General features: G+C 36.8%; 3 protein-coding genes across 3 annotated transcripts; all 3 read right to left on the minus strand.

Annotated features, from left to right (window-relative positions):
* Positions 1 to 467: 467 nt before the first annotated feature.
* LOC108683114 (bolA-like protein 3) lies at positions 468 to 6,504 on the minus strand. Its single transcript, XM_018172402.2, has 4 exons — positions 5,010 to 6,504; positions 3,555 to 3,660; positions 2,389 to 2,477; positions 468 to 1,471 (listed from the first exon to the last, which is right to left on the minus strand). Exons 1-4 carry the CDS (start codon positions 5,064 to 5,066, stop codon positions 1,406 to 1,408), a joined length of 318 nt encoding a protein of 105 aa, XP_018027891.1. The 5' UTR covers positions 5,067 to 6,504; the 3' UTR covers positions 468 to 1,405.
* A 54-nt stretch (positions 6,505 to 6,558) lies between these two features.
* On the minus strand, positions 6,559 to 8,473 carry LOC108683124 (MIP18 family protein galla-2-like). Its single transcript, XM_018172412.2, has 3 exons — positions 7,900 to 8,473; positions 7,321 to 7,460; positions 6,559 to 7,160 (listed from the first exon to the last, which is right to left on the minus strand). Exons 1-3 carry the CDS (start codon positions 8,083 to 8,085, stop codon positions 7,007 to 7,009), a joined length of 480 nt encoding a protein of 159 aa, XP_018027901.1. The 5' UTR covers positions 8,086 to 8,473; the 3' UTR covers positions 6,559 to 7,006.
* A 13-nt stretch (positions 8,474 to 8,486) lies between these two features.
* Positions 8,487 to 10,478, minus strand: LOC108683123 (von Hippel-Lindau disease tumor suppressor). The gene is made up of 5 exons (XM_018172411.2): positions 10,226 to 10,478; positions 9,995 to 10,084; positions 9,242 to 9,373; positions 8,994 to 9,089; positions 8,487 to 8,619 (listed from the first exon to the last, which is right to left on the minus strand). Exons 1-5 carry the CDS (start codon positions 10,421 to 10,423, stop codon positions 8,500 to 8,502), a joined length of 636 nt encoding a protein of 211 aa, XP_018027900.1. The 5' UTR covers positions 10,424 to 10,478; the 3' UTR covers positions 8,487 to 8,499.
* Positions 10,479 to 14,146: the final 3,668 nt, after the last annotated feature.

Genomic DNA, 14,146 nt, shown 5'->3' on the forward strand with positions numbered 1-14,146 from the left:
GTATAGGTCATATTGACCAAATAGTGATACTTTCTGCACACAGCACTGATAGTCCCCCTCCAGACGTAACTGGGTAAGGATGACCCACACAAATCGAAAAGAGCATCGATATTTGGACAGTCCCACTAATTTTTCCAAGTTGGACACCCCCTCAGCTACACTACCAGCGTCGTATTTTTTGCTAAACTATTCAACAAATCCACAATGCAGCAGCATTACATCTCATTCAATTATATATATTATAGGTTTAAAGTAAAGAGTCTTCGAGGAGGGTACAGAAAGAATATAGAAGAAGGCTCGTCAGTATTCAAAATAAGAAAATAGGTAACCCTGAACTAAATTTTGAGCCTTTCCCTTTGTACAAATACGAAGGAGTGAACTACACCGAAGGCAGCGCTTCTTTCAGCGGTGGCGTTCAATATCAAACAAAATATCAGCCGCTGTACTATCAAAACTCTCCTAAGTACACATAGCGGCTTAAGTACACGTACGGTAGCGCCAATTTCTCGTCTGTGATTGGAGGGTCTAGCTCGAAAAACCGTCAGTTATTGACTGACGGAGTTACGAACTTGTAAATATTTCTGATACTACGACCTCTGATGTTATTAGCTACGGGAAATCGCCCTCGACAGCAACAGTTCACTGTTAATAGTTAGCCGTAGATATTCTTCTAGCCAAAATAAAATATAATTCAGCAGCTTTGGGAGAATATTTGATAAAGTAACTGATTGTATTAACCCTTTCGCGACTAGCTGCCTTGCGAGTGCAATATACTACATTGAATCCATACCACATTGACCAAATTTATTTATTAAAAAAAACCTGAAAGGTGCAAAAAACTCCACCTGGACCTAGCGCAACCTGAAATTAAAGCTAATACGAGGGATCTTTAAAACTTCGTGAAAATGGCCATGACTTAAAATTATATCAAAAGAATACTATGTTGTTGCACAAAAACAATCGTGAACCAATGTTATATGACGTGTTATCACAAGAACCCTTAAATTAATGTTACAAACGGGGGCTCTGCTTTATCTGCAACAACCGTTCATGCAACATGGCATCTGCTGAAATCGAGGCCAGCTTCAACATCAAATTCATGGTGAAGTTTGGGTGGAAGAACAGCTAAATTATTGACTCTCTTGGACAAGTTTATGGTGACAGTGCCTCAAATAAATCATCAACCTACAAATTGATTAATCGTTTTAGAAGTGGAAGAAATGAGACCAAAGATGACCCCATGCAGAGGCGTCATCTGTGCGCCTGCAAAAAGAAGCGCACAGCAGTGGGTGGTGTTAATTAATTAGGTGATCCTACTACGGTCAGTAAGATCACCAGAAGAAGATCTAATGATCAGCAAGATCACCAGGAGAGAGTGATCTGCTCATCAGGATCAACGATAGGATCAAGATTCTGGGACTGACGTGGAGATCCTGAGCCCGTGCATGTCCTTGATCTGCTCGGCGAGCGCCTGCCCAGGCACCGCAGATATTCGATTAACCATTCTATAATTGCGATATTGATGATTATGATAAAATGATATTGATTATGTGATGATATGATATTTATTATGTTACTGATATTGATTATGATAATGATATTGTCATGTGATATTGAAATGATATTGATGATATTGATATCATCAAATGATAAATGATATTGATTATGTTACTTAGTTATTAATTATAATTTCAATTAATAGCATCGGTCCAAGCTTCAGATTGATTTGCATGAACAGTTAAATCTACTGAACTTAAAATCCCGGGGTAATCGGGAATTCTTATCAAGTTATCAAACATACATGCTCCAATAAGCTTGTAACAAATTAGTAACAAATTTTTACCAAAAATGCCTAATTTTTTTGAGAAAATAAAGCAACAGTACGAAATTAAAATAAATATCTGACCCGCACTTCTGACCCGCTTTGCGCGGGTCAGAAGTGCAGGAAACGACAAAATAAATTTTATAAGAAAATAAACTGACAGTTTCACCTATGCAATGAATCGTTATTGCTTTCTCTGTGAGAAGTTAAGAAAATAACTCTAGGGGATTTAAAGAAAAAAAAAATAATTGCCAGCCTCACCAATAATAATAGATGTAATAAATCTGTGTTGCTTCCTGTGTAAGAAGTTAAGAAAACACCTCTAGGGGATTTAATGATAATAAAAAATTAAGTGCCAACCTCACCTCTGTAATAATAATAGATGTAATAAATCTGTGTGCTTCCTGTGAGAGAAGTTAAGAAAACAACTCTAGGGGATTTAACGATAATACAAAATTAAGTGCCAGCCTCACCTCTGTAATAAGTCTGTGTGCTTCCTGTGTAAGAAGTTAAGAAAACAACGCTAGGGGATTTAAAGGAAATAAAAAATTAAGTGCCAGCCTCACCTCTGTAATAAGTCTGTGTTGCTTCACGCGACTCAGTCCTTGGAAGTCGGAAGATTCTACCCAGACTTCATACATTGACCCGCAGCCACCTGAGATGAACAAGTTATTAAACAGTATGAGAGAAAATATACTTAAGATATCCCTGGAATATAATTGAGGATTTATAATTTTTAATTTATGGACTTCATTTGATAACGTGAGTCGAAACAATGAACGATTTTCCAAGCTGAAATTCTTCTTGATTTCAATATATACTTTCACAATTATTACATCATTACAATTCAATAGTGAAATTCTCTCATAGTGTTACAATATTTACGATTCAACATCTCGACACCGAACAATATTTGAACATTTCGTTATTCATACATTACAACTGACGAAATTTGCACTGTGCGTAAGAGAACACACGCGTACCGTATACTTTGAAGTTCGGGTGTAAAAACTGCCTAAGGTCGAACTTTGCAAATAGAATTTCTGGTTACGCTTCGCGAGTCGAGAGAGAATTATCAAAAAATCAAATGACTATATGAGTTAATTGGGGATGAACCAGGTTGTAGATGAGTACTATTCTCGCTTGCATTACAAACTGCGATGACACGCACGACAAGCGACCGGGGCAGTGGCAGGACGTGTGACAAGTGAATTAAGGCAGGGGCAGAACATATGAGAAGTGGATAATGGCAGTGACAAAACGAATGTAATGCGACGAGCATTGACAAAACGTAGGATAAGTGAAGGACATTGAGAAATCGCATGACAAGTAACGGGCATTGACAAAACGTATGACAAGTGACGGACATTGAGAAAACTTGTGACAAGTGACGGGCATTGACAAATCTTACGATAAGTAACGGGCATCGATAAAACGTATGACAAGTGACAAGAGTAGTGGCAAACACATGGCAAGGGATTGGGGCAATGACAAGACACGGTAACTTTCGTTACCACGAATACGGATATTATTTGGTTTAAATAGTAATTTGCTGTAGGATATGATATGCAGTTTTTTAGAATTTTAGTGGGTCAGCAAGAGTGTGTGTCAGCAAGAGTATGTCAGCAAGAGTGTGTCAGCAAGAGTGTGTGTCAGCAAGAGTGTGTGTCAGCAAGAGTGTGTGTCAGCAAGAGTGTGTGTCAGCAAAAGTGGGTCAGCAAGAGTGTGTCACCGGAGATGTCCTGTACGCGGACGGCGGAGGCTGTAGGGAAGCGCGTCTTCAGAAGCTCCTCCAGCCGAGCCTCCCCAGCGTCGCTGTCGGTGCCGGAGCAACGTCTCTGCGAACACTGCTACAGGTAACATGGGGTATGGGTAACGTAGAAAAATACTTAAATTAAGAACAAGACAGGACACTTCATCGAAATTTAGTTAAACAGTAGCTAAATGAACTGGTACTTGTATAGTTTAGGACAGGAGTATGTGTGCACATCTGGGATCACGAGTGCCTCGTCTCAGCGAACACTGCTATAGGTAAGATGAACATGGAGTAGATATAAAGTAGAAAAAATACTTAAATTAAGAACAAGACAAGGCACTTGATCGAAATTTAGTTAAACAGAAGCTAAATGAACTGGTAGTTGTATAGTTTACAACAGGAGTATGTGTGCACATCTGGGATCACGAGTGCCTCGTCTCAGCGAACACTGCTATAGGTAAGATGGAGTAGATAAAAGGTAGAATTGAATGATAAATGTGTACAGTTAATAACAATTGGATTGATTAGAAGCGGTACGACATACGTACAGGGTTGCCGCATGGCCTCAAAACGTCCAAGTCCACGGACCAAAAAAGGCTAGAATTCAATATTTACTAGTAAATTTGTAGGTTCCGATACAAAATTCAATTTTAATTTTTATCGTACTTTTTAAAATTCAATAATGTAGTACCGCCATGATAAATTTCTGCCGGCAAGCGCAATTGAAAAAACAATCGCAGAATCTGTCCGGAAAAAAGACCCTGCGGGTCGCACCGCACTCAACGTGTTAAATGTTATAGGAATGCGAAAGCCTTCCAAGAGTACACGAACACTTCTGTGACCATGGCGGTTTTTAGTCCATGTCCGCCAAACTAGGTTAAACAGACTAAGGTTAAATCAACACAATACCTATGTATTACCTTTCTTACAGCGCTAATCGTTCGCACATTATGCAATATAAAAAGGAATCAATATCACATACTATAGCCATTAATTTTTTCTCTATTCATCATCATCACAGTGGCACCAAAAATATTTAGGTATACTATGCGGGCGAGCGTCCACGATACTTGTCGTCGAGGGGTTTTAAAAGAACTTTAGACCTAGTGGGAGAACCGAAAAGTCATTGCAAAACTGAGATTTGGAAAGATTTGGACCGAAAATTGATTTTCAAAAGAGGTGTGATTTTCAAAAGAGTATATATAAAACAAATTGATAGCACAAATGAAGTCATTTTTTTAATTTAGGAACGTGATAGCTTACCAAGTTACCAGTTAGTCTAAACAGATTTACTTTTATCCAATAAATATACATATTTCCATTCACAAACTGTAGTAGTTCAGGTATGAGCAATAAGTTATTCGCTGCATGGACATTCTCAAGCATGAAAGTGTCAACGAGTTTGCTTAGGTTTCTCCTTCTACGACTCACCACCTGCGATGTGAGCGCTGTACGTGGTGGGGGCAGAAGGCGCCGTAATGCCTTCATCTTCACGACTATCAGGTTATAAGTACCTGAATAGTATATAAATGAGAGACTTTCCACCGATCAAACTTGTAGGTCCATGCTTGGTACGAAGATTAATTAATCAATCGTAAATACGGTAACATCACTAACATGTGCGCGTATAAAGGTCGGTTTCTTAACTTCGGTATTTGGTAAACCCCACAATATTGTGTACGAGAATGATTCTTGTACTTCTAGAATTTATGGCCAGTTACGCATGACTAACCTATTTGCATCGCTTTCAAGAGGAAGTTACTCATTTTTCGGACGATTAAGAGACAAAGACTGTGCTATATAACTTCACATTTCCACAACTATGAACTTTCAGATTCGCTAAGAACTAAACGATGACATTAACTGGACAACAGAACTTTTCAAATCCTTGCCTATCAAAGTAACCAGTGAATTATGACATGTAAATCAGCTATTAAAATTTGTAACAGGAGTTCTGGAGAGTGTCGGGCTGCGAGTCGCTGTTGGTATTCGTGCATAAGCAATTGGGTGCGTTTGTCTCCTTAGCTTTTCCGCGGGCAAGTTATCACTTACGGTCACAAAAAAAGCTTTTCTTTCCCCCCTCAAAAAAAAAAAAACAGCGAAGAGTTGGTGTTTGAGGTTACGATATCATGTTTCTATCGATCACCTATCATTTGAAAATCGCTCTATTCATAGCATTACCCATTGCCACGACAAATAAATGGAACACGAGCATTTAAGTGAGTTTTTAACGCGGACAACGAAACCCATGCTCTTTTCACAATGCCAGAAGTTGCAATTATCTATTCAATTATTGACAGCAAGTTGATGGAATATAATTAAATTGAAGTTGGATAACTTCATTAACATTTGTGCCACCAAATTTGCAACAATATTAGCATTTAGAATGATAGTGACCATATTTGATAAATTCATCAATTGCGATTTACTTCTTCAATATGCAAATTTTATAAAAAATTATAACGAGTGAATGTATCTTGGAATTCCCCTACCTTTCTTCACTAGTTTCGGGAATTTGAATTTCTGCATATTTAAATGCTTGCCGACGAAAGGGCCTATGCCAAAACCTTTAAATATAAAAATTATCGTGAATGAGACTCCCAACATTTCCCCCAAATAGCAAACCTTTAAATAAGTATGGAAATAATCATGCACGAGGCCCCCTTCCCCCATATGCTAGAGCCTGGACTCAAATGATGGATGACCTTCCCCACCCGAGGCCGTAATATAACTCACTTAAGTACACTTAGCGGCCCAAGTACTCGTAACAGAAGATTCCATGTCAGCGGTTGGACGGTTTAAATTGAAAAGCGGTCGGTGATTGGCTGACGGAATTAAGAACACTTAATTATTTTCGATAGCACGGCCCTTGGGGCGGTCGTGATGACGTTCAGGCGCCTGCTGTGGGATCCCAGGGAATGCAGAGACTCCCTAAGGTGCCACTGAAAGGCACCCTCCCTGGGGTTAATAATACTACATGCAATGGCAAGTCTATTGTCATTCAACTGAATACTTTCGTTGTCTTCCAATACCAACTGAAACACGTTCTTTTAAAATGCTTTTTGAAAGGCAAGGAAGAAAAACAACAAGGTAAATCTACTTTGCTGCAACAAGCGTTATAGTAACGAACTTTAAATTTATAATTATTATTAATAATTATAATTGATGATCCCGTAAAACCATAATTAGCTTACTAAGGCGTATTTTTAAAGAGTTAACTGCATCCATAAACAATTAGCTTCTCACATATATTTGCTTTAAATTGCGATTCGATTTGTACATTACTGTAACTTGCGATTGACTCGTATAGTGGAACATGAATGATTTAGAAGAGCTAAATTTTAAAAATCGTGTTAGTGATGATAGACAGATGGTCTACTGCACATTTGCTAGACTTTTAAACAAAAACGTTAATTCTTGCTAAAGTTTCACAGTAATGTTGGTTTCAGACATTTACTGATGGCTGCAAGAAGATGAGGATTCTCGAGAGCGGCAGCAACGCGTTCTTTGTCCGCGAGCTGCTTGTTGACAGCTGCTTCGGACACGTGACTTCCTGGCGTGATCTCCACACTCACTTTGAACCTGCACGCAAAAGTACAGGTCACGTGGACATGCTAGGCTTTGTTCAAAGTATAAAAGCTAATGTTTTAATTTCGGTATACAAAAATAAGGTACCTCTATTCAACATTCATCTCAAACCTTCCAGGTTTTATGACAAAATTTGAAATACATTAGAAGATACCTCGGCGGCAGAGTGTGGAGGAGCTTTAGTCTGATGCTAAGACCGATGAGGGCCGCCATAGAGCAGTGAGGGATGGTGGGTGTGAACTGCACACGCACAACACCCTTCTCATCATCCGCATAACAAAGAGACTCGCTCACCTGAGGAGGAGCAAACCAAATATTTTCCAGACTCGCACATTAACGGGTGTTATTTTATAGACCAACATATTTTAGTAGGTCTATATTATACATTTACTATATATACTATAATAGTAGTAGTATGGCTTTATATATAGTAGAGTTTTTTATATTTACAATACTAAACTATGACTATAGTTTTTTCATCTTGAGGATACATGCCGGTGTATTATTGAAAAATTTCAAAAAATCAAGTGAGTTTAAGACTTGAATGGAGATGAACCAAACTAGAATCCAGATCCTCTGCTGCTAAAAAATTCATGTGAATTATGTTTCATAGTTTATGAACTTTAAAATTTGTCGGAAGGAATAATTTTATTATGTAATAATCGTAGTTTAAGTACACTTATACTTATGTAATCAGACAAGGGTTAAAGAGCAATAAACAGTTTATACTCACAACGTTAAGTTGTTCCAGTGTGAGAGGATGTTCAGGATCTTGGATGTCACAGACAAGCTCGAACACCTCGCGAGCATCAATGGGATCATAGACATCGTCATCCCAGTCAGTGGGAGCAGCAGAACGTACGTTGCTCTTGCTGTACACTGCAGGGTTAATGTTTTCCAGACGCGACATATCCGCCATATTGTGTTGTTCTTCCGCTATTTTAGTCGTCTTATGATATAAGATACTAACGTTTAATAGCTTATAATTTAAGTTAACATTTTATACTTTCTTATAAAAACTAGAATGTTTTGCGCATTGGATGCAAGTTCATTCGTTATAAAATAGACCTCTGGAAAGATAAGAGTAAAAACTTCACTAAAAATATATACGTTGGACAAACTTGACATCAATAACCACTTTAATCTATCACATGATAGTGCAAAATTCGATCAGGTATTCAAAATCCTGAGAAGGAAAATTTGTGCTATGTATGAAAATGTGTTTGTGTGCTTCAATCCAGAATATACGACTGGATTGAAGATAGGAAGAACAAAAGGAATGTGTCACTTTCAAGGAATGGAAGGAAATTAAATGAATGAGAATGTTTGAGATTCAAAGGTAAGCTCCAGTTGAGTCCCTGAGGTCAGCAGCAGATTGCAGCTCCTGCAGCAGAGTAGAGGGTAAGTGAAGCTGGTGAAGTTTGTCACGATCACACACGTGATTAAGTAGCACCTGTTGGACAAGAAGTTTATTAAAATAATTGAATTTACAACTTTTATAAACAAATGAGTACACTGCTGTTTTTCATTTTGTAATTCTTCTTCTGTTGCATAGACATTACCTAAATATCATTGCTCTTTAAACATATAATTATATGAAAGATATTTAATTTCATCTAATTTATTGATATAATCATTTTATTTATTTAATTTCGTCTAGTATACCCTCAGAGTAAGTTGAATGAAAAAGATTGCTATAAAAAGAAACTCAACAAAATATTTATTTTACATCAAGAAATAGAGTTTGAGAAAACTAAAAATCAAGTGATGTTCAATTAAAAGGTGTTGATGGTTCTCAAAGATAAACTTGTAATATTTTGTGTTCACCTGTGTGGCACAGTCCTTGAGAGTGTAGATGGGAATGGTGATGTCAAAAGTTTGTCTTAGAGGTGCAACTTCATTAGCAGCATCAACTCCAAGGGCCTGGAAATAAGTGAATTGTTAATGCAAGCTTGAAATTGAAGGATGATAAATTGAGGAGCAAATACTAGAATAGAATGTTCCACATCAATTCATTTCAATATCTTCTGAGGAATATTCAAAGTCTGTGCAAGGCTTAATGAACAAAAACATACCCCAATATAATGCTTTGGCGTGAACACTTCCTGGCAATTTACCACCAATTTTGCACGAGTCTGATGGTCACGGAATATCCATGGATGAGTTTCATACGTGTTCACTGACAATTTACTTTGAGCAGGTAGTGTCTGTAAAAAAGAACAAAATAAATTAAGACTGAAGACTGGGACATATAATAGAGCCATGTCATTGGAGTCCAAATATTGGTCATTTGAAAGTGTTGGCACTGAAAATGTGATAAAAATTGGATAAAAATTGCATTAATCCCTATTTGTAAAACTATTTTCAGTTTCTAGCAAAAAAAATCATGTGTTATAAACCCATGATTTTCCAAGCCATTTATTGCACAAAAACATATCTTTTTGCACATAAAGAAAATATGACATACAAATGATACCTCAAAGCAGGGCTTAAAAGAACATGTGACAGCAGATAATTGCCATCAATCAAGAAGCTAACATTAAAGTTTCAAACAAAACTTAGGAATTGGAAGTTTCACAACAATCAAAACCCTTGAATATATTACTTTAATTAAAATATTAAAGAATTCAAACAAGTTTTCCCCAGAACCCAAGTACAGTGGCATAGTAAATATATGTATAGCATGGGCATTTAAAAATACTTAAAAATACAATTATTCTACAAGCTTCAAGGTTTGATTCAACTTAAATATGTGAAAATGAAGGCTTATGTATGAAGTAATATATTATTTAGAAAAAAGTTGATCTGATGGCAGGCCAAGACCTCACCTTGTAGAGGACACTTTTTCCTGCGAAGTTAACCCAGTAAACATCAACAGGACGTTCAGTGCGGTTTTGAAAAGTCACAAAACTAGGCAGCTGAAAAGAAAACAATACTTAATGCCAGAGTTAAAAAATAAAACATAAATACAAAACGACATTCTAAACATCCAAGACTGCTACAAATGTTTTAGTTGATGAAATTTCTTTATAAGCAACCATTGCATAAAAACCACTCACATCAGAGTTCATTGATCTTAGAAGAGGAGCTACAGATGAATTATTATACCGAGCAGCAGCAGGAGGCACAATTGCAGGTGGCAGAGCAAGGTCAACATTCTCTGCTGCTGGAGCCATAGGCCGCCCTTCCATCATATTATTGTTGCCTTCATTTCCATGTAATTCTCCTTCCATGGGTAACCCTAAATTGCTAGACATAAAACAACTTTATGACAAAATAAAGGAAAAAAATTAATTTAGAACCATGTGCTGTCTATAAGGTCAAATGAAATATAAACATTAATAATTATTAGTCAATTCAAATCCCCATAATTAAAATATGTGAACACAGAGAATAGCTAGGAATACGGTAATCAACGTAAGACAATGCTACTTTTCTGAACCACATATCAAATGACATCAAGTAATGATTATTTAAGAAAAATATTAAAATCACTTGGCTGCTTAAGTCGCAAATTTACCAGGAATTTAAAAGTAAAGAAAATAGCCAAAAAGTTCACCATTTCTTATAAGCAAAAACGTTTCGGAGTCCAGCTCCATCGTCAGTTCAAAACCTAGAACACAGGTACAAACAATTAGTAATTGTTGGATTCAAGCTCCATAGTAAATTTGATGGATTTGTGTTGCCAATTAAGATAATCAAAGAAACAGCCCACATGAGAGGGATGTTTGAAAAGTAAAAATGTATCATCTACATATCGGTTGTAGAAAAGTGGCTTAAAATCAACAGGATAATTTGCCAGCCATGTAGCTTCGTGGTAACACATGAAAATATTAGCAAAGGTAGGGCCGAGAGGAAGGCCCATGCCTAGACCGTCAATTTGTCTTTAAAATTTGCCAGCAAATACAAAAACAGAGTTCAAAAACTGATAATTCGAGAAGAGATTTTAAAAAGTTGCGGTTCAGACCCATAACAAGTTCATTGACACCTTTAAACAAAGAATTGAGGCAAATATCAATAGTTTCAGAAAGAGGTATGCTGGTGAACAAATTTTCTACATCAAATGAAGCCATAGTCAAGCCATAGTTCAAACACTATTACACCATGGCTTTCATATAGGCTCGACTTTCCATTCCATGCATTCTGAATTTGAATTTAGGCTCAATATCTTCTCACTTAATTGATTTCCTTCTGGCTTGGTGTTTACCCAGATTAAGAAATTCATGTCTAAGCAATACAGTGAAGTTGTTCCAGAGCCTGATAGTAGAAGCGTTGTTTACTGTTCTCTTCCATACTTCAGCCATGCGTCCAAAGTTATGTCAAGAGAATTAAAAGTTTTGTTTATGAAATACTTCCCAGACATTAATCTTCATGTCTTAGGTTCGTTTTTTAGATACAAAGATATCCTTCCTTCTCATATGCGATCGTCCCTAGTTTATAAATTTAGTTGTGCACGATGTGCATCTGTGTACGTTGGGATGACGGCATGCAACTTTTACACTAGGGTCGCTGAGCATAGAGGGAGGAGTTATAGGACTGGGCAGTTACTATCGCGCCCTCCTCATTTGGCTTTGCGCACTCACGCCGAACAGTGCACTGTTCCAGTGTCTGACACAGACTTTAAGGTTTTAGCTTATAGTTCTGGTGCTTCCAATCTGCGTTATTTTGGAATCATTGTATATTTTTAAAGAGAAGCCTAGTTTAAATGCTGTCTATAGTTCTTATCCATTAGAAATTGTGAATAGATAGGTACTTACTTTATTATTCTGCCCTTTGTCTGTAAATTTAGGTTTTTAACTTCTGTGTTTTTTTTATTAACTCCAAACTAATTTCCTGCCTTTATCTGTGTTCTAGATTTATCGAACTGACGATGGAGCTGGTCTCCAAAACGTTTTCAATAGAGGTATGCTAAATTTTTGTGGTGTTTTCTTCATTTTTAAATTTCTAGTGAATCTGCGATTAAAGCAATCTAGTGACTATTTTACTAGTTTAACATCATATTATTTTTTGACAACAGAATGAGATGAATAAATTTAAGAACTATCAAATCTCTTTGTCATTAGACTACTTATTTACATTAAGGGGGTATACCCTCCAGAAAAACTTCCACATTTACTAACAAATCTTTCTGAAAATTCACACATATATGTAAAACCAAAATACAAGAACATTTTGTTCATATGATTTTTTGGGAAAATTAATAGAAAACGTGAAATTCATAGAAAACAGACAAAAAAGGGGGTACTGTAGAAATCTATCTCCTCCTAGGGTTTTCAAGCTACAACATTGAGACACATCATTTGATGCGTAAAGACCATACCAATTGAGTACTGAAGCCCGATCTTTTATTTTTGCCTTAGTTTTTTTACACGTATTTTTCCATTTTCTTCTCATTTTCTTCAAATTTCCCCCCCCCCTCCCCCCATTTTGAATCTAAACTATTCACAAATCTAAAAAAAGGGGCTTCGTTGCTCAATACGTATGGTCTTTACAAATTGAATGGTATATGTCCCATCACTGTAGCTTCAAAACTCTAGGAGGAGATAGGTTTTCCGTGACAATGAATGTGAATGTTTAGGAGAGAGCGACAAAGTCTTGCCCGCATCGCAATAGGCACTCAATGTAGCAAGGATACAAAACTAAACATTTCTGGAGCTTGATTCCACTCAAGGATGGTGGGAACGACTACATGCGCACCTCCTCATACAATGCCAGGCAGGTTACTGAGCTGCACCTCAAGCAAACACTGTATTTATTGTGCTGGGCAGCGAATTAGCTCCTATCTAATTTGTTAAAGAACTCCCCAACGCCCCCCTTTCATGATCTGTCGTGAACACATAAATCAATGTACATAGATGGTAATGGTACCGTTGGATAGGGTAGGATGTCAGCTTTAGATGAGACTAAACGAGTAACTGAAGCACAACTCAAGTAGACACTATATTTAACACATTGACTACAATTGCTTGATCTTGTACAATTATTTCATTTTTTGTACTTTTTTAAGCAGGGTTGCCAGACGGTCATTTTTTCCGGACAAATTCAGTGATTTAGTTTTTCTCAATTGCATTGGCCAGCTAAAATTTATGATAGGGGTACTTCCTAATTAAATTTTAAACACTGCAAAAAGAAAATGAATGGAATTTTTATAGCGGAACTTACAAATAAACTAGTATACATTGAATTATCGGCCTTTTTTGTTCTCGGATTTGGCCGATTTTAGGCAACCTGAATACTAGTGTTTTGGCATTAGTTCGACACGCAAATGTATGACGTCACCATTTCAATCATCAACAAACGCATGGAACTAAAACATAGCTTAATATAAAATAAAGGAAAAACTAAAGAGGTGACAGAATTACCCACGATGACAGAATATACCGCGTTTACCCTAAGTAGTTCGTTCTAAAAATATATTATTTATAAATTAGATGCATAATTTTATCAATAAAGAGAGTACTTTTAGTCCTGTATATGGTATTACGTGATATAATGTTTCTAAAGTCATTTAGATCGTGAAATATTTTGCCTGGTTCCAAATGCCAAATGGAACCGCTCGGCAGTCAGCACTCGGCAGTAGTCGGCATTCCAGTCATCTCATTTTCCCAGTTGATTACTTTGTGATATACCTAGTTACTCATTGTATTTAAAAAACTTGTTTGTATTTAGAAATGATTTATTTAGGTATATCATAGATCTATAGTTTTTCTGTTATTTATTAGTGAATTATTAAATACTATTATCTTCAGAGCTGTTAGGAGTAGTAGGTATATATCCCGAAAGTTGAAATATTAGGAAGTAGAAGTACTACCGTAGTACCGGTATGTTGCACACAGAGTGGAAATCTAAGATTAGAGGTTCACTTAAAAAAAGCGTTCCGCCTTGAAAAAAAAAAAAACGTTCCAGGCAAGTGGCAACTAGAAACAGGTTTGCAGGTCGTCAGAAATCGGCCTCGGCATGAACGTTACGTGACTTACGTC

The sequence above is a fragment of the Hyalella azteca genome, unplaced genomic scaffold, assembly GCF_000764305.2.
Source record: "Hyalella azteca isolate HAZT.00-mixed unplaced genomic scaffold, Hazt_2.0.2 contig17323, whole genome shotgun sequence".
Lineage (NCBI taxonomy): Eukaryota > Metazoa > Arthropoda > Malacostraca > Amphipoda > Hyalellidae > Hyalella > Hyalella azteca.

Coding starts and splice junctions, on each gene's coding strand:
- LOC108683114 (XM_018172402.2), bottom strand. CDS start 5,066: ATGAAGGCATTACGGCGCCTTCTGCCCCCACCACGTACAGCGCTCACA. Junction 3,661..5,009: donor CAGCGCTCACATCGCAGGTG/GTGAGTCGTAGA, acceptor CAGTGTTCGCAG/AGACGTTGCTCCGGCACCGA. Junction 1,472..2,388: donor AACACAGACTTATTACAGAG/GTGAGGCTGGCA, acceptor GTGCCTGGGCAG/GCGCTCGCCGAGCAGATCAA.
- LOC108683124 (XM_018172412.2), bottom strand. CDS start 8,085: ATGGCGGATATGTCGCGTCTGGAAAACATTAACCCTGCAGTGTACAGC. Junction 7,461..7,899: donor CACTGGAACAACTTAACGTT/GTGAGTATAAAC, acceptor GCTCCTCCTCAG/GTGAGCGAGTCTCTTTGTTA. Junction 7,161..7,320: donor CTCCACACTCTGCCGCCGAG/GTATCTTCTAAT, acceptor TTTTGCGTGCAG/GTTCAAAGTGAGTGTGGAGA.
- LOC108683123 (XM_018172411.2), bottom strand. CDS start 10,423: ATGTCTAGCAATTTAGGGTTACCCATGGAAGGAGAATTACATGGAAAT. Junction 10,085..10,225: donor TAAGATCAATGAACTCTGAT/GTGAGTGGTTTT, acceptor TTTTCTTTTCAG/CTGCCTAGTTTTGTGACTTT. Junction 9,090..9,241: donor CGCCAAAGCATTATATTGGG/GTATGTTTTTGT, acceptor ACTTATTTCCAG/GCCCTTGGAGTTGATGCTGC.